The sequence below is a fragment of the Lacerta agilis genome, chromosome 6 (assembly GCF_009819535.1).
Source record: "Lacerta agilis isolate rLacAgi1 chromosome 6, rLacAgi1.pri, whole genome shotgun sequence".
Lineage (NCBI taxonomy): Eukaryota > Metazoa > Chordata > Lepidosauria > Squamata > Lacertidae > Lacerta > Lacerta agilis.
The window spans coordinates 2,775,531-2,796,147 of record NC_046317.1 but is presented as its reverse complement, the minus strand read 5'-3'; the positions used below and the strand labels follow the sequence as shown (position 1 = coordinate 2,796,147).

The 20,617-nt window shown below is 43.8% G+C and overlaps 1 protein-coding gene across 2 annotated transcripts in view; it reads right to left on the bottom strand.

Annotated features, from left to right (window-relative positions):
* Positions 1 to 8,087: 8,087 nt before the first annotated feature.
* Positions 8,088 to 20,617, bottom strand: part of ATF6 (activating transcription factor 6) — a 71,979-nt gene continuing 59,449 nt past the window's right edge. For both annotated transcript variants that reach the window (XM_033151225.1, XM_033151226.1), the window contains exon 16: positions 8,088 to 8,551. In XM_033151225.1, coding sequence (XP_033007116.1) covers positions 8,343 to 8,551 — 209 coding nt within the window. In that variant the 3' untranslated portion in view covers positions 8,088 to 8,342. The remainder of the gene's footprint in view (positions 8,552 to 20,617) is intronic.

The following is a 20,617-nucleotide window of genomic DNA, read 5'->3' as shown; positions in this document are numbered from 1 at the left end:
AGGCTGAATTCCTAAACATACTTGCTAGGACATAAGCCCCATTGAACATAGCAGGAAACCCCCCCCCCCCCCCCCAGCTAATCTCTACAGAGCAGACTTGCAAGAAAATGATTTCACTCCTGTGCTGGAGAAAACTTGGAAGGAGACGAGTGCAGGCCATCACTTCGTTGTTTACTCATTGTAACTGGGTAGAACTCCTTCCAAACATGCTTTATTCAGCTGCTGGATCTGTTAGACAACTATCCCTTTATCCCATGGTAGCTTATAGGGCGGGACTTTATCAAAAGCTTTTTGAAACTCCAGATGTATACTGCCTACTGGATCCCTTCTTTGTATGTATGTGTGCGTTGACATTTTAAGAACTAATAAATAAAATAAAATGGTGAAGCAAGACTTATCTTTCCAGAAGCCATGTTGATTTTTCAGCAAACCATTTCCTGCTCATTTTCTTGTAATTCTGGCATTCTACCAATTAGGTTGACATATCTGTAAATTGTGAGATCTTCTTTGCTGTATATATCAGCTTACCCTCAACGCTTGCGTTGACGTTGCAGGCTGGCCAGTGTTTCCTTTCACCAGGACCCGGCGGGAGCCAGGGCTGCCAGGGCCTTCCCTGCTGGCAGGTGAGCTTCGGCACAGAGTCAAGGATGAGCACATGGGATGGGGAGGGGGTTGGGTCTCCTGGCCTGGCTTTGGCTCCAGCAGCGGCAGGTCCTAGGTGGCGCACATGAGAGTCAGCAGCATGCAAGATAAGGGAGCACACCTCAGGAACGGCAGCCAGGTCCAAAGCAACACCCCTGGAGCCTGTAGGTCGTGCTTCGCTCCCTTCCATCCCCACCCGCCACCCACCTTGTCCACGTACAAGCCACCTGACACTGGGGAAAGGAGGGAGCACCCCCTGTGGGACAGAGGAGAAGGACCAGGCCTCTCTGGAGACCAAGAAGCCTCAGAGGCAGCGGAGGAGGCTGGCTCAGGCCGCCTAGTGTTCTAGAGCAAATCTGGTGTGCATGCAGGGTTGGAACCACAAGGCTGTCCTGTGCCAGTGTGCTGCAGCTCCTGCGTGCTTCTGCCTAGCACCACCCCCTTCAGCCACTGACAGGCAGTGAGAAAGAGGCTTATGGGGTGCCCTCAGCCCATCTCTGGGTGCAGCAAGGCCAGCTTGTGATTTGGAGCCAAAGGTGTGGGAGAGGGAGCATGGTGGCTCCTGGCACTGCTTCCCCCCCCCCCCCCCCAGGACTAGCTGCTGCATCAATCCCCAGACAGTTAAGCTCGGGGAACCTGCTGCTGCGGATCAGACTCACCCCAGCCCAACCGAGGTTTGGTCCCTGTTGTTGTTGTTAGTGGGTAAGTGCAGAGGAGATCGAACATGCAAGCACCCACAGGGGAGGCCTGAGCTGATGAGGGCTTCCCCTTGATGAGGCTACCTTTGCTCTCAGAAATGGCTCCGACCTCCAGATGTGGCAATAACCATACTCATCCTTATTTTTTAATAAATCACCCTTTTTGGTTTGCTTTGTATTTTTAGTCAATTTCCCCCCTTTTCTTCCTTTTTTCTAGGGGGGGGGATCACCTTTTAACTTTATCTACCCTCCTATTCCTACTCTACTTTCATTGACATCTCTTAATTATCACCAGCTTTTTATTTTTTACATCCATTTTCAATTTTTATTACCATTATCAAATCTTTCAATACACCTTTTATATTTTATCTTATTCATTTATTTTGCTATCACGTGTAGTCGAGTAAGATTGTCTTCCATGGATATGATCTTAACTGTGTGTCTGTAGGTGACTGTGGAGGCCAAGTCCAGATCCGCACATCCTTCCACAGTGGAGACATAGATTTTCGGGTCAGCAACTCGACTACCCAAGTTTGCTATTAACAGTGCATAGGCATTATTGGGGGGGAAATAAATTATATAATATGACACACACATACACAGAGATATTGGGGCCAGTGTTGCAAGATAGCATTTGAACTGAATGCACACAATAAAACCAAACATCTCTGAACTACACTTAAAAGGTTTTCAATTTATTTTTTTATGTTCTAAAGAACAGATACAGAAGTAGTCCCTGATTCTGACATCCTGGCTGTATGATTCCTTCAAGCCCAGGCTACATCCAAGGCAGATTTATCACCTCAGGTACAAAACACACACAGATCAAAACCCTATCCCCCCCCCCCAAAAAAAACCAGTTCATACAAACAGAAGAAGTTACTTTCTGGGTCAGACATTGAAAACAAATAAACACAATCCTGGAAGAAGGAAATGTGCTCAATGCCGCCTTTAACTTGTTTGTGGGATGTTAACACACACACCTGGGCTTGCAGAAAAAAACTGGTCTAAGCTTGGGGGGAGGACAATCAAAATGAGATCAATTTCTCAGAAAATGGCCTCTGCTTAGCTTCTTCTGAAAGGGAGGTTTTCAGTTTTAATAAAGTGTTCTGCAAGAGTTGTGTCCTAAGCCAAGGGCAGCTGGCCAGTTGCAGACAGGCAGTGCTGAGGCTGGCAGGAGGACAGCTGAAAGCCGTGACTTTCACATGGGCTAGACTAGAGATTAATAAAGGCCCTCAAGAAGGGGGAGGCTTTTAAAATAAAGCACAGCATCCCTAACAAAGGAGGAGTGCCCTAGCAAACCAAACAGGACACTGCTCTAGTTCATACTGTAGCTCCTTGAACTTGCATTTACTCCCCCCACCCCCAATAGGCCAATACTAGGAGAATGATGTGAGCCTGGTGCACTGGGCATCCCCAAGGAACCCTGTATTATGTATAGCTAGGACACGTCTGCCCAACTTAGGCCAGCATGTTGGGTGAATGGAAAATCAAAACTTGACAAAAACCAAGCTAGGGGTGGGGAAGGAGGTACTGCCTGATTGGGCTGGTAACTTGCTTGGCAGGGCCAAAAGCTCAGCAGGATTCTAAATGCACCCTCAAACCATATCCTTTATTACAGAAAACGTTTGGCTATACCAAAACTGCTTGCTTCAAACTGTGTTGTTGGACCAGATGAGTCGGAAAAGCAGAGGAAAGTACCCCAAAACGGTTCACCCTCCAACTATGCAACAGATCCAGCATTGTAGGATTGTACTGGATTGTGCCCCCTATTTGTAAAGCCATCTTGCACTTTTCCCAAAAAAAACACCTTTCCAAAAATGTTTCTGTGTATATTTCCATTAATATCAAATTGTGCAAAATATGGCTTTATACAGGGAACTGCTTTCAGGATACTGAGATTACGGTACTTTGTGCCACGATGGGGGCGCAGCATCCAAGAGAACAATGCCTTCCTTAATAAAATAATGCTTATGAACCATTACTCAGCTCCCACTAGGAGCCAGCAAGTTTCCTCTGAAGGAAAAATGCAGCAGAATCCCTCCATGCTCAAAGGCTCTTTATCACACACACCCGGAGATGCTGTGAAGGGGTAAAGACAATATATGGTAGAGTTCCAGTCACATAAGCACATTTTGTAAGAGGCAAATTCACCTGTTGCATGGTAAAATTTTGGCAAAGCAAAGCATTTTCTCAGCATAATGGACAAGAGATGGTGCATATGTTGCTGTTGTTGTTTATATAGTGCCATCAATGTGCATGGCACCTTACCAGGTAAGAGCTTATAAATGAAACATGGGAGACAACAGAGGCAGGAGAAGATGGAGACAAGCTAAATTGGGACTTGTCAGAGGTGGCCTCTCTCCTTTGGAGCATCTTTCCTGCTGATTACTAGGTAAAGGTAAAGGGACCCCTGACCATTAGGTCCAGTCGTGACCGACTCTGGGGTTGCGGCGCTCATCTCACTCTATAGGCCGAGGAAGCCGGCGTTTGGCAGGAGCAGGGACCAAGCAATGGGAGCTCACCCTGTCGTGGGGATTCGAACTGCCAGCCTTCTGATCAGCATGCCCTAGGCTCTGTGGTTTAACCCACAGAGCGACCCGTTCTAGGCACCAGTAAAAAAAAACTCTTAGCTGATGCACCAGCTAGCTGGTTTGTTTAGAGTTGATGCTTTTCCGTTTTCGTTGCCATTTTGTTATATAGTTTGGGTTTTTCCTTATGTTTTATGTATGTCACTTTTGATACTTTGGCAGAAAGTTAACCAGTAAGTTATTTCAGTTAAAAATCAATTCACTTTAGTTACATACACTGAGCTTTAGCTATAACTACCAGCTTACTTGCACAAAATAATTGAACACAGGAGTGGTGGACCCCAGTGAGCAGGGGAAATTCAGATAAGCTTCATGATTGCACCTAACTTGACAATGCCACTTTCAAATCAGCTCAAATGCTGTGGGACAATTTAACACCACCTGCTGCCAGTCATAAAAGGGTGTACATAGCCACAGAAGTTACAGCAACTGCATCTATAAGCCAGGATTTCTCTACCCTTGTCACATCCCATTCATAGGAGCTTCTACTGTTACTTCCCAGGTATGTGTACCTGACATTACACTGATCACGAGTAGACTACTTGTGCAAGTGTTATTTGCACAAATGTAGTGGTATGTACAGGGATGCGGGTGGTGCTGTGGGTTGAACCACAGAGCCTAGGACTTCCGGCGAGGACGCCATGCTGGGCGGTCGTGGGTCGTTTCGGTAGCGAGACGACCCAGGCCAGCCCGGGGGTAGGAGCCCCGCTACCGCACAGCGGGGCTCCGATAAGCCGCGGGAAGAGCGTCCCGCGGCTTGGGCTCTCCAGCGAGCCCGCTATGGCGCTGGGCTCTTCTCCCGATCCCCTTGTAAAAGGGGAAAGGGAGTGAAGGGTCCCCAGCGCCGGGCTGTGGAGGCAATGCCCCAACCGGGCGGCGATGCGGCGGCTGCCGCCTGCATGAGCGCGTCGTTCTACCTGATCAGGGAAAAAAAATGAAGAAACACGGAGGCCGTGAGTACAGGATTAATTGGATTTAAATTTGACAATTGGCACTCCGGGAGGGACGTTAAAAAGGAAGCCCGTTCCTCCCCTTTGCTAAACGGAGAAAATAACATTGTTTCCGATGGTGACTGCTGCTGCAGTACTGGATATAAAGTTTCGATGGAAATTTTCTCTGACAAGTGAGACTGATTGAATTCCCTTAAGGGAAACTAAATTGATGGAAATATTTCTTCTTGAAGTTGCTGGAATGTAATCTTTTCACCCTGACTCTGGGGAAAATGGCGGCGGAAACTTATGGTTTAAGACGGAAAAATACTGAAACTTGATACCCTATGCCTGCTTCCACTATGATTGGTTGTGTTTTTAAACTGGCTCTGGATTCAGAATTGACTCATGAACAAAGGATTATTTTTTTTGAAGTTAGAATTGCTAAATCAGAAATTAATTTTGCTGAACCAGGATGTTGAGGAGAAGTTATACTCCACAGGAAAGACTTATGAGACTTTGGTCAATTTGGAAGGAAACTTTGGCAGAGAACTTGAGGGAATTTTTGAGAAACAAAGTACAATGACTATGCAACTCCGAGACGAAGGAAAATCCTGTGGGGGTGAGAGACCCAGGATTAGAAAACAATCTATATCCAATTTCTGGGGTGAGAGCCCAGGAATGATGGGGAGAAGATTTGTGAATCTACAATTAGAAGATGACCGGAATTTTGAAACGGAGATGCTGGAAGGTGATGATCTGTGTACCCTGAAGTACCCTGCAAGGACATTTTTGGACTATGTCTGGACCTGTGGATTTATGGAAAGACAAAGAGAGGACATTCTGGACATTGTGGTTGGAGAAAGATGGAGAAATGTCTGGGGGGAGACCCCGAGATGGCGAAGCAAAATGGCTAGAAAAGGGATAGGGTGAGAATATTTAAAATACAACTTGGATGGCTCACCATGGTACCCTGAAGTCAGTGTGTTAAGATTTTAAGAATTTGAACTAGTGAAGAGATATGCGAATGTTTATTTAGCAGCAGTTTAAGTGAAATAAGATATAAGATTTGAGTTAAGAAGTAATAGGATGTGTTTTGAAGTAAAAGTAAATATTAAGAAGTTTGTTTAGATTTTCTGGATGATTTGAATTTTAGAAGTTATTAAAATAAATTAGAATTGGAACCAAAGGAGAGAAAACGGGGGAAGTCACCCCACCTAGATTCGAACAAGAATTTTTTTTTTTGTTTGTTTTATAAGCAAGAAAAAGAATTATTGGTGTTTTTGGCGGTGGTTTGTATTTGTTTTTCATTATGTTTTGAATGTTGTGTATGTGTTGTGTTATGTGTTTTGTTGTTCTTTGTTTTGAAAAGAAACCAATAAAATCTTTATAAAAAATAAAAATAAATAAAAAATAAACCACAGAGCCTAGGGCTTGGTGATCAGAAGGTCGGCGGTTCGAATCCCTGCGATGGGGTGAGCTCCCGTTGCTCGGTCCCAGCTCCTGCCCACCTAGCAGTTTGAAAGCACGTCAAAGTGCAAGTAGATAAATAGGTACCGCTCTGGCGGGAAGGTAAATGGCGTTTCTGTGCGCTGCTCTAGTTCGCCAGAAGCGGCTTAGTCATGCTGGCCACATGACCCGGAAGCTGTACGCCGGCTCCCTCGCCAGTAACGCGAGATGAGCGCCGCAACCCCAGAGTCGGACACGACTGGACCTAATGGTCAGGGGTCCCCTTTACCTTTACCGTACAATGTCTGAATTGACTCCCTTTTTCTATTTTAGAAACAGGCAGCAAAGGAAGCAAGAGGTTGCTGGTTCTGTAACACCTGCACTGGTCATGCCATATCGACATGTTCTTCTCTGCTGAGAGTGCTTCTGGCATAAGGTTATTTTTCTCTTGGGAGAAGGCCGCCATTCTTGCTGCAAGCCCTATTTGTTTCAACATGCATTTAACAGATGCGCAACACATCATGCCTGACTTATCCTTATCATATAAGTTACCCTGAGCATATCTATATGGAAAGACAGCAAATATATATATATATATATATATATATATATATATATATATATATTTAAAATAAATACAAACCTTAGCCTCCTGGCTTTAGCTTCCTTTTCCCTTTGCATGATCTGTCAATTTTCTACAATAGCAGCACATTCTCCTTTCCTATTCCTGACAATTTCAAAGCACATCCCAATATGGGTGCTCTATATGCCCAATATGGGTACTCAATATGTCCAAGTGCTCCAAAGCAGTGGGTGGGGGAAGGCAGTGAACCTGCTCTCACTGACTGTGGACATTTAACTGGCTCTGGCTTTGGGAGCCTCTGCAGCTTCTTGAAGAGGAACACCCATTCCCAGCTGCCTAGAAGCTATCCCCTTTTTCCGACAGTGTAGGGATCTGCACAGCTACAATTGTTCCCCAACACAGCTTTGCTTTGGCTTCCTTCTGCAAAGCCCAAGGCCATTACACATTGTTCTATGGCCTTATCCAGACAATCTGTTCAAATATTGTTCTTATTACGTATTAGTGTTTGCAGGACAGCCTTGCCATGTCCCATGTCCCCAGGTAATGATTTAGGAGAAGGGAAAGTGCTTTCTTAGGCTAAAAATAAAAATCTAAAATCAGATATTTGAGAGAACATGCAAAGGAAACACTCACAGGAGAGTTGAAACACCACAGCCTTAAAGCAAATTCTGGAGAAGAAGCCTCATATCCATTAAGGCCCAAAGTACATTTAGCTATAGTTGCTAAGCAAAGTTTAGCAAACTGAAGATTGGCCACTGTGTGTGTGTGTTTCTCTGTGAGTCTGTGTGTAACTGACAAGGAGCTCTTCCAAAGTCAGTTTCAGTTTCCTCTGTGCAGGCTGAGGCAAAACTTGGGTCTGCAACAGTGAGGTCACAAGCGCCAGCCAACAGATGCTCATAAAGACATGTCCAACCACATTCCAGACAGCACTACAACTTTGTAACCCCACTAGCTAGGGAAATAATTGCTTGCCCATCAATTATACATCATTAACTTGAGGGATGGATAACTGGTGGCATCAAAAGTCCACGTTTATGATACCACAGTTGTCTTGAGGTTGAATGAAACATCTGAGGCACTAGAAGCAAGCTGCCTTGGGAGACGCTCACCTGCAATCCACATCACCACAGCTTGGAGCTCCTTGTTTTCTCGCCCCCTCTACTTTTGTCATCGATCAAATCAAAACAACGAAAAGCCCACCTCGCCTATTTTTATACAACCAAGTAATGATTTAAAAGCATCCTGCATGTTCCTGGAACAGTGGCAATGGTACAAAGCAGTGGGGACGGATTGGGTTAGTAGTCTTAGAGTCTTATTTGATAGCCTCATGTTGACTGTGGTGGGCTCTTGACTGAGGCAGGACACTGCCCATAAAGCTGCCATGGCAAACCCATTAAGAAGCAACCAGGACAACTGGTCATTCCAGGGTATTCAGACTGACTTTGGGAGCCTAGTGTGGTGATTCTGTGATTGCTCTCACAGCAGGAGCTGCCTCTGGGACTGTTGGAGGAGAGCTGTAGAAGGATGTTGTATGGTTCCTCTGATGGTCTCGAAGGTAAGGAGGGATGGAGGAGCTTTTGATGTGCAAGATCCTGGTGTCCATCACTTCACAGTCTATCTGCATCATAACTTCGTAGTCTTGGCCATTGATTATTTTCTCTACAAAAGTGAAAGGAAAGAGTCATCATGGGGAAAACATTTCCCTAAGTGTATGTATGTTATAACATAATCTAACAGAACAGAACAGAACAATATACATGCAGCTGCTGTACAGAAAAGTTGTTCTGACATTTCTTACAAACTAATTCATATGAAATGAACAACACTTTGTATGAACTAAACAGAAAGCAGTGTTCTGCTTCCATTTTTACTGGGTACATTACTTGGATGGCTTTATGCCAGGTAGTGGTCTATAAATGTGTATTACAACAAACAAACAAACAAACAAACAAACTGTTGTGGAGTGCTTTCCCACAAACTCAAAGCAGGTAACAGTCTATAAACAAACAGGAATAACCCCACCACACTTAGAACCAACAAGAACAACTAAAAATAAAACAAACTTCAAAAGGGAGTGATACACAGTAAATTATCCAAATGACCAGTGGGAAAAATATTTTACACCTGTTAACACTCCAGTAAATACAGGTATGTCAATTTCCAGAGACATCCAGGTTTCAAAATTTAGGACAGACCATAATAAATGCCATGTTACTGGCATCACGGGCAGTATCTGCTGGCCTGATTTCAAATGGCATGTGGGCACATACAAAGAGAATACACATGTTTCAAGGGTAGATGGTCCAATGTTCGGTCCCTGACATCTCTACATAAAGCTACCTCAGGTAACAGAGCTGAAAAAGGCTTCTCTTTGAAAAAGACTTCTCTCATCCTGAAAATCTGGACGAGACAGATCAATGGCCTGACAAGGGCAGTTTCCTATGTTCAACCCTGGCAGGCTGTCCACACACCTTTGAAGCTCATAGGATTGGAGTCAGGGTGGGGATTAATTTACTTACTATGGATGTATTTACACATAATGGTAATTCAAGATGGAGAGAAAACAAACCCGAGTGCTGGTTCAGATGATAACAGTTTAGATGATAACAGGCTTGTTTCTCCACTCCACTAAGTGAGAAGAGAAACAGGACTGTGAAACAAACCACACAGTTGGGGCTTAGCATTCTGTGTGAATGCAGCCATTCTAAATTTATTCACTCTGAAACTTGTACTCAAGCTTGCGCCCTCAATATTGGATGCTTTTTAGAATTTATACACTGAGACCGATATGGAATTAAGAGGCAGGCGAGGAATCAGCTTTTGTAGCGCTGCCTAGGATACTCTTACTCATTGCAAAAATGTTTTGACCATATTATGAGGCATCTCCCAAGCTTTTATAATAACATAAGCAGTCTCTCTCTGACCTCCCTACCATCCACAATAGCTTCCAGCTTCTTTTCTTTTTGCATTCATGCCAAATTGCCCTGAAGCTTGCCCCAGCCCCACCCCAGCACCTCTTGGTGGGTGGTCAGCTTCTCATCACTCATCAAGGGTGCAGAGCTGAGAGCAGCTTGCTCCAGGGGTTTCTGCACAGTCAGCCATTGTGTGGCTATCAAGGCTCTTGGGATGCTGCTTCCTGCTCTCTGCCCCACAAAGTCCAGGTGGTTGAACCGGCTAAATGCCTGTTGTGGAACAGTTGCTTGGGAGCTCTTGTGTGCTAAATGATGCTCTTCATTAGGGCTGTTCAAACACAAGGACAACCTTTTTCATTTTCTTTCTTGACAAAACAAAATGGGGAACACATCTAACTTCAACATTTGGGTGGGGGAAAGTGTAATGCTGTCCCAGATGGGACCATGCTGGATGCTAATTCTCACTCTTTATGACTGCCCATTAATGAATCATTCACGTTGCACTCTGAGGCACAGAGGTATGACAGCATGTACTGCCCCTTAATAATTGAACTACTGTAGGTGGACTGGAGTTCCCTCATTTGACTGGGAGAGAGGAGACGATCAAATGTCTTTATCTTTCAGTCTCCCAAAGCCACCTTCTCTAAGGTGGAGAATCAACACAGCAACATCATTTAACACCACTGGTCTGTTTTAAACCAGTGCTGTATACTCGAACAGGCAATGGCTCTCTACAGTCTTCCCCTGACCTGCTACGTGGATGGGGCATTGTTTGAGAGTGGGAGCAGAACTATTCCCCCTTACCCGATTTCTTTTCTCCCAATAATCATACCCCTAATAGTGCTAAAACAACTTGCATGGATCACACCCATGAATGCCTCTTGACGTGTGTGAAGCATATCATTCCTCCTGGGTAGGGTCTCTGAGAAACTGAACTTTGGGCAGTGGTGGTGGTGGGGATTTAAAAAGAGCCTACAATCTAGGATCTTACTCTATGCAATTATATCTGGAATAAACAGACACAGTACTAGAGCCCTGTTTTACCCTATAGGTGCAATCAGTGAAAATCTATTGCTGTTTACAAAACCTAAAGACTGGAGAGCTGCAAAATATCCAGAAACAACTGACTGGCCCAAACCAGAAACTAAGGAGATGTTCATTCATATTTAAGTGTAGCCTCAAGCTAATGATTCATACATCGCTCCTGAATAGTCTGAAGATAGATGACACAAGTCTTCTGCTGAGGCTAAACAGGTCTAGGGCCATAAGCTGCCCGGGTAAGAGACCACTTGAGAACCATAAGCAAGCCACTCTGAGTTCTTTGAAGGACAGCAGGGTAGTGGCAGAATGAATATGTGAACACACAAGAATAGACACTTCATACATTCAGCAGAGAATCATAAATTCAATATAGGAACAAGTCTGTAATTTCATTAATTCTGTTTCTGGTCTCTCTGTTAAAAAAAGTATTTTATTTATTTAAAAGCATTTAGTATCTCCAAGTTCCCTAAGGAGATATGCATCCATGACACTTATACAGCATAGTTAACAACCCAATGTGCCACCATTAGGACTAAATGTCAGGACTAGAGGCTATCAATGCAGTGCAACCTCCTTCCCCTTGAGCTCTCCTACACTGGAACTGAATCAGTTCCATGCTTAGTGTTAGCAGAGAGAAGTTCTCAATACTGAAGCTGCCTGTTGAATGCAAACAGGTCAATGCTTCCTACGTACTCTAAAGTAGTGATATCCAATATGCCTGCCAGTGTCCTTATGGACATTTTGCCAGAGGGAAAAAACCAAAGCCAGCTTTGATTCTAAGTGGCAGCCAACTACTGACTTACTTTTTGTCAGTGTCTGTACAATATGTTTTCTAAGCCTAAAGAACAGAAGGCCGTCTAATGGAAACATGAATCACAGGATATGGGATATACATTAAACCCAGTATACTGCTTCCCTGGATAAAGTTCGGCTCTGTTGGAAAGTTCAGAATTACAGACTGCGCCACCATTGCATAGCCAAAGTCACCTGCACAAACCATCAGAGCCCACGTAGCCTATACGTCTGAGGCAGTAACAAAAAGCAGAGCCGTCTCAGGCGCCAAAGGCCCGTAAGAAGAGCCCTTGTCATCAATAGGAACAAAGCCAGCAGGAGTACAACCCCTTCTGGTTCTGAAGGGAGCATATGGCAAGGCAATATTTCTCCATGGAAGAAATAGGATGCAGCCTGCTGATTTTTTTTTTTTACTAATTCTTTTCATTAAAGCAGTGTTAGATATGTAAACTATTCACCAAACGGCTCCTTAAATTTAGGTTATGGGTACAACAACTGAATGTGCGTATTATAAACATTTAGCGTTTTACAATTCAGTTGCACATTTTAACAATTACAGTATTATTACAATAATAATTATTATTATTACAGTAAAAAAATTGGAAAGATGTGAACTAATACACAGTTCACATCAGTAACGCATTTTAATAGCAACTGTTAATTGGACACCACAAACATAAATGGGACTCAGGCTCAGCAATAGTGGCAAACCATAAGTATTAAGTAGGGATGCGGGTGGCACTGTGGTGTAAAGTACTGAGCCTTGGGCTTGCCGATTGGAACATTGGCGGTTCAAATCCCTGCAATGGGGTGAGCTGCCGTTGTTCAGTCCCAGCTCCTGCCAACCTAGCAGTTTGAAAGCACGTCAAAGCGCAAGCAGATAAATAGGTACCGCTCCGGCAGGAAGGTAAACGGCGTTTCCATGTGCTGCTCTGGTTCGCCAGAAGCCGCTTAGTCATGCTGGCCACATGACCCAGAAAAACTGTCTGTGGACAAACATCGGCTCCCTCGGCCAGTAAAGTGAGATGAGCGCCGCAACCCCAAAGTCGTTTGTGACTAGACTTAACTGTCAAGGGTCCTTTACCTTTTGTAAGTATGTACAGTGGTACCTTGGTTCTCAGATTTAATCCGTTTGACTTCCAGAACAGTTCGAAAACCAAGGTGCAGCTTCCGATTGGCTGCAGAAGGTTCCTGCACTCAATTGGAAGCTGCAGTCCCAAAAAATGTTTGTAAACCAGAACACTCACTTCCGGGTTTGCGACGTTTGGGAGCCAATTTGTTCGACAACTAAGGCATTTGACAACCAAGGTACCACTGTACGTGTGTGTGTGTGTGTGTGTGTGCGCACGCGCGTGCGCTCTCTCTCTCCCCCCCCCCCATATCTTATGTTGCAACTTCAGCAAGTATTGCAGTCACAGTTAAATATATCGGAAGAAGTGTGCATGCACACGAAAGCTCATACCAAGAACTAACTCAGTTGGTCTCTAAGGTGCTACTGGAAAGAATTTTTGATTTTGTTTTGACTATGGCAGACCAACACGGCTACCCACCTGTAACAGTTAAATACAGTTGTACCTTGGAAGTTGAACAGCTTAGTTCCTGAACGTTTTGGCTCCCAAACATTGCAAACCCAGAAGTGACTGTTCCGGTTTGTGAACTATTTTTGGAAGCCAAATGTCCGATGGGGCTTCTGAGGCTTCCAATTGAGTGCAGGAAGCTCCTGTAGTCAATTGGAAGCCAGGTTTTGGAAGTCGAATGGACTTCCGGAACAGATTCTGTTTGACTTCCAAAGTTCAACTGTATGTCTATTATACCAAAATTATTGGAAGAACATGTTAAACAGTGCATTCCTAACTATTTCTACACAGATATAGATCCTACTGAATGCAAAAGGCAAAGGGGATTGGGATTGCAACCGAATTCAATGGTTTTCAACCAGTGTGCTGTGGCACCCTGGGGTACCTTGAATGATGGTGAGGGATGCTGCATGCAACACTGGCCTCTGTCCCTCTTCCCTCCCCTCTCCTCTGATGCCCTCTTGCTTCTCTGCCTCCCAAAGGCTTGTGTGACTGTTTGGTTGCAGCAGCCCTGGCTAGAAGCTCTGCAGGCGAATGGCGTCTCTGGGGCTGGCCAGGGGGTGCTGGTTGCCAGGAGCTGAGGTGGCCTCGGAGTACGCAAGAAAGCAGGCAAGGGAGCCCAGCCAGCCAGCCAGTCCACCAGCCTTGCTGTTAGGAATGGACAGAGAAGACCCAGGCCCTTCTGGGGCAGTGTGAGGGGGCACTTCTCTTTGAGGCGGGGGGGGGGCAGGGGCAGCTCAGGGACCAGAGGCGGCAGCAGCTGCCCAGGGGACTCCCAGGGAGAGGCTGCCAGCTCTGAAGGCAAGGGGTGACATAACTGGGCTCCTGAGCCCCACAAGGGTACCGCAGAAAAAAATGTAGTTGTTCAAGGGAGTTGTGGACTCAAAAATGTTGAAAACCTCTGACCTAATTCATTATTTTTGAGTGCAGGAAGCTCCTGTAGTCAATTGGAAGCCAGGTTTTGGAAGTCGAATGGACTTCCGGAACAGATTCTGTTTGACTTCCAAGGTTCGATTGTATGTCTATTCATTATTTTTGAGCAGTACAACTCCAACAGCATGCTTATGAACACTCAATTTGTAAGATTTTTTTTTTTTTTGCAGGACTGAACCTTCAAAATTCTGTTGCATGAAAGGTTCTGGTTACTTGGGATGCTACATTTACCATGCAAACTAACTAAATGTCAATGCATTTTGCAGACCTTCCTTTTAATATCCATAATTTGAGAATCTCTTAACATTAAAAGATTAATGTAAGCACAATCCTCCCTCTATTCCTTGATGGGTGCCATGTCCTCTCATGAGTATTTTATTATGTAAATACAGCTAATGGGATTCCAATATTAAAGATTCATCACAATAAAACAAGATGTCAGACTTACGCTGCTGCGGCATCAACAAGACAAACATTTGTAGGCTACAGCCACCTCATGAGACGCATTCAGCAATCTGACAAAGTAGGCTTAAATATGTTAAGTCTTTAAAATGTCGTAATATTCCTTTGGTTTAAAGGGTGCTATACAAACCAATATAATATAATATAATATAAGCCTATTCATCTGGAATTTATTGATCATGCCAAGTGCATTTAGTAAGTAAAAACTGTAGAATAGAATTTTTTTTAATTAATATCTCTCAGAATGCCCATTCTGAATTTAACTTTTTTGGTTAGCTTATCAGCTGGGTACTGTATAGGATTGCCATCTTTCTCCTGGTGAGCACCTATGGCTGCAGCATATGCACACCAGGCAGAAATTCAACAGGGGATGCTTATTTATCACTGTATGAAATGGGGAGGTCCCAGCTGGCTGTCATCAAGCTGTCAAAAGGTACAGAAACCCTGACATTAAAAAGTTGTAACTCTGGGTAGGAGCTTGTTTATCAAATAAGAACAAAACCATGTTGCTATAATTATACATTTAACTATGTTTAATGGTTTTGTTAATGGAGTTTCAAAGCCTCTTGGCATACTTGACAGGGATGTCATAAGGATTAACACAGAATATAAACCTACAGCATCTGAACACTTGCTGCTTAGAGGCCAACTTTGGCAATTAAGAAGCATATGAAGTCATTAATAAAAATACTGCAGTTTATTATTACTATGATGCTGAACTAGAAAGAAATCTGAGAGAGAGAGAGAGAGAGAGAGAGAGAGAAAATGAAACAAATGTGCAAGTACTGTGGAATGGAGATGGGAAAGTAGATCATTTGGAGAGGGGCTATGAGAAGAGGAGGGAGGGACAGTAGAAATATAATTCTAGGAGAGTTCCTAGTAAATAACGGGGGTTGGGGGAAGAGAGGATGTCCAAAACAGCTTTCCAGCACCTCATTATGTGAAGAAAGGAATGCCCACAAATGGAACCAAGTAAATTTCTTGCCAAAATAACAACAAAGCAGCCCCCCATTCTTCCTTGATTCCTTCCCCCCCTCTCACCCCCCCCAAAAGCAAAGCTCATTTTGCTTAAAGGCACATCCACACACCCCCTTCTCTTCTGAAATAAGAGGGTGGGGGAGATGACCAGAAAGAAATCGAGAAGAAAGAAATCGAGGGACACCAATCCACCCTCTCCTATGCACTTTGTCTTCAGTTGCTACCTGCAAAGTTAGCAATTCAGATCTCCCCTCCTGCTCCCCACCCAAGAGAGAAGCAATGCATCTAACCACAGAAAAGAGTTTTGCAGCTTGTTTACTTGTGCAAACTGTATGACAAGGGAGTTAGATTCCCTCTTCAGCACGTCAAAAGGCTCAATCCTGGGGCGTAGGGTTGAAAGGGAATTCCAACAGTTCTATAGCTGATAACACTTTTTCAGCTTTTGTGGTCAGCCAGGGACACTGCTGTCCTCTCCCATGGTGGAGATTTCAGTCACAAACCTTGCGGCAGAAATCTCCACTTGGTTGCAAGGAGGCACTCCTGAGTCGCAAAAGGCAAATAGCGCCTAGTTAGTTTCGAATGCTGCATCAAACGTAATTTACAAATAACATCCCAACAATAGAAACGTAACATAATAATGATGATTTCAAAATTAAAAAACAAACAAGTGGTATGTTGATTGCGATGATCAGATATTGTAGAATAAGAGTGAAGAAACGGTGGCCTCTAATGTTGTTGGACTCTCAACTCCCTTCAGCCTCAGCCAGTGTGGCCAAAGGTTTGTGACGATGGCCACTATGGCACAGCAACACCTAGAGGGTCACAGGGTCCTAATCCTATTGCAGAATATTCCAGTTACGTCTAGCAACTGATTGGCACCCAAAATCCAGCCACTACCTCACCTACCTTCACTACCTCTGTTGGGTTTCAGCCACAGGATTTCATTTCTTGTCCCATTCATAATGAAGCCTGTGAGCCAGTTCCCCCACCCCTTCCTATGCACCCTGGCAATATCGTGGAAAGGTTCATTTCTTTCAGTAATTCAACTTAAAAGGTGAAACTAATATACAAGATAAACTCATGACATGCAAAGCGAGTTATGTCAAGCCTTTGTTTGTTATAATTGTGATGATTATGGCGTACAGCTAATGAGAACCCCAAATTCACAATTTCAACTTTGGGGTTTCCATCAGCTGTACGCCATAATCATCATAATTATAACAAACAAAGGCCTGACATATCTCACTTTGCATGTCATGAGACTATCTCATATATTAAACTCCAGTAGCTAATGAAAACAATTGCTTGCATAAAAGGACTTTTCCACGATATTCTAATTTTTCGAGTTTCACCTGCATTTCTTCAATGTGCCTCTTCTGTTTGAACACATTTCATCTGCTGCATCTTTTTCCAAGGGCAAAATGAAATACAGCAGAGCAGATGTGGCCTTCAGTTTACCCCTCAGGACTGGACAGGGATGGGGGAGGTGTGCAGCAAGCTAACAAGGACTGAGGCTGGACTGTTTGCATCTGAGCAGCGCAGCTGTATCTCATCCCACAGCTCAATTCCTGCAAATGCCGTGACTCAGACTAAACTGTGCTGTTCTAGCTCTACCATCCAGTGTGGTCTGGACAACGTTTCCATCAGAAGAGTTGCTAAGTGTTACCAAATAAGACTATAAACACCCATGGGGCTGTAACAGCAAAAAATAGCTAAAAATACACTACAGTATGTTCTAAGCACATACCAGAACCTTTTGACAGATCTCCCTTCAGTGCTTCATTTGTTGACCTAACACAAAAGAATATTTTTGCCTTATGAAACCAGGGACTTCATTTCAATGCAAGAATCTATTTTAAAACCAGTTCCAACCACCATTAAAAGAGATGGCTTCTTCTGCAAAACATTAAAAGAAATCTGATTAAGAGTTGTTTGGATCCCATTGCTACTTATGTATAAACACAGAATTGTAGAGTTGGGACCTTAATGTGCCACACGGCATGAAACAAAGGGCATATCGCTGATCTGTTTTCCTCACATCCTGGTCCCACCTTCGCTGTGAAAGAGCTATTCCAGTAGTGTCGCTACAAGTGGAAGGAAAACAGCTGTCCAGATGCATCTAAGCTGAACCAAGGGCTCAATAAGCCTCCTATTTTGCTGCTTGCATGGGAATAGCAGGTCACAACTCATACCAGGTGGGCTGTGCTTGGCTTAGCACAGGAACCCGTGGTCCTGCAAGTGCTGCTGGATGCCTGCTCCCATCAGCATGTCAACTGGTCACTGATGATGGGACTTGTAGTTCAACAATATCGTGAAGAGCTGCAGGTTCCCCACCCCCAGCTTAGCAGGTTATAAATATGGCTAGTGTACCCCACAATTTCATGGTAGCAACGAAAGTGGAATTGGCCACAAAATGTGACTTTCTGAGAATCGCAACTGTCGTTTGAAATGATCCAGGTTTCCAGCTCCTGTGAGTGTGAAGATATAGCTAGAAAGTGTGTAAGTAACACCTATTGAAATATCAGGTGCCAAGAAGTTGGCTAAGTTTCCAGTCTGTGAGTTGAGCTTCGATGCTCCAATATTTGCCCAAGTCAAGTCAAGTCAAGTAAAACAATGCACTAGTAGAAAAAAAAATATACATCCTAAAAGAAAATTGTGCAAATTTGCTTGATATGCGTAATTTACAAAAGCTACAGAATTCAGTTTTTCTTGCCACAGAATTTGTATGACAGAATGTGATTCAATTTTTTTTAAAGCACAGAACAACTAGGGTTGGGTGTTCACAATGCAGGTGTGAGAGGGAAAGAAGCCAATAGTCCCTTGACCAGAGCAAATCTGCAATTTCCCTTGGGATGCAGCAAGACAGCTATATCATGGAGGAGCTCTTTCATGGCAGATGTTATATCCGCCATGATCTCCCTTTCCTCACTACCCAAAAACAATATGCAAGGGAAAAGATCACTGAAAGATGGAAAGAAAGATAAAGTTTATTATGGACAGAGAATGGAGAGCTCAGCCTAGACAGACTGATTTCATAACTCAAGAACAGCCCTGACTCATTTCTAGGACCCTGTTTTATTCCCACGCTTTTGCAGAAGGAAATGTGATGGGAAAAAGCAGAAAGCTGAATCCCAGAGACTGCTGTAAAACAATAAAAACTGGCGGGGGGGGGGAGACTTGATCAAGGATACCATCATTCATTCAGATTAAGTAAACTGCTAATCAAAGCAGAGAGAGAAAGGGTGGGGTGGGGAGAAAAAGTAGCACCAATATGTGGGAATTAACTTTTTCAGATTTGTAACAACAACAACAATTTATTTGTACCCCGCCCTACGTGGGTTGCCCCAGCCACTCTGGGTGGCTTCCAGCATATATTAAAACATAGTAAAACATTAACCTAAAAAGCTTCCCTATACAGGGCTGCATCCAGACGTTTCCTAAATGTTATATAATTACTCATCTTCTTGACATCTGTTGGGAGGGCATTCCACAGGGTGGGTGCCACTACTGAGAAGGCCCTCTGCCTGGTTCCCTGTAGCTTCACTTCTCGCAGTGTGGGAACCGCTAGAAGGCCCTCGGCACTGGACCTCAGTGTCCAGGCTGAACAATGGGGGTGGAGACCGTTTAGGGCTTTAAAGGTCAGCACCAACACTTTGAATTGTGCTCGGAAACGTACTGGGAGCCAATGTAGGTCTTTCAGGACCAGTGTTATGTGGCCTCGGTGGCCACTCCCAGTCACCAGTCTAGCCACCACATTCTGGATTAATTGTAGTTACCGAGTCACCTTCAAAGGGAGTGCTGAGGGCCTTCTACCTCGCTGCGAGAAGCCAAGTTACAGGGAACCAGGCAGAGGGCCTTCTCGGTAGTGGCACCCGCCCTGTGGAACACCCTCCCACCAGATGTCAAAGAGAAAACCAACTACCAGACTTTTAGGAGATATCTGAAAGCAGCCCTGTTTAGGGAAGCTTTTAATGTTTAATAGATTATTGTATTTTAACATTCTTTTGGAAGCCGCCCAGAGTGGCTGGGGAAACCCAGCCAGATGGGTGGGATATAAATAATAAAGTATTATTATTATTAAATTACAAGAATCTAAAATGTTGAACAAAAATGGTAGAAAATAATGAAAGTCTCTATTTAAAATGTACAAATTCTTTGTACAAATGTACAAAGGATTATTACTTAATATGAGAGATTCAATTTGTAATACAAGATTATTCAAAAAGTTAATGTTTTACTCCTGTGGGACATTCTTGAATCTCTGTTCACAAGGATCATACTTAGGAACTGGAATTTGCTAGTACCTCTAGAGGTCCTCTTTTTTGTCGTTCATTTTAATCTATGGAAGTCCAAGGTAGGCTACTGCTGCAAAGCTGACATGTCTTTGGGAGAAATGGCACATTAGACAACCTTAGGAGGGACCTCTGAAATCTTTGGCCTTAAAGGGGTCCCTTCCTTCTGGAAAAAGTAGAGGCAGGCACCCTTGAAGGTGCAGTATTACGATTCTGAGAACAAGTTCACTGTATCAACTTGCTTCAATCTGGTTCAATGATAGTGAATTCAGCTAGATGGCTCTGGTAGAGTTTGCTAGAGAGACAAACTTTGAAACCTATGCCAAAAAAAAAAAACCAACTAAGAAAGAGCTGAAAAATGACACATCGGTGGGCTAAAAGAGATCTAATGTTTGAATCCTAGATCTGGAAGGGACCTTTGCAGAAAGAACCTGCCTATAATTTCCCAGATCCTACCTAGACCCCTTCTTAAAAATTGGTGTTATACCGGTGACTTTCCAGTCCTCAAGAACAGAGTCTTATCTTAGTGAAAAGTAGCACATTTTTGTTAGAAGATCAGCAATTTTGCATTTGAATTCTGAAGACCCCGGATGTATGCCATCTGGACCAGGTGATCTGTCTGTTTTTAATTTGTCATTCAGACCTACAATGACAATTGCCTCAGTTCCTTTTCTAAAGTCGAATATGACTGTGTTGGATTTTCCTGGCAACTGTCCGCTTATTGAACTTGATAGCACT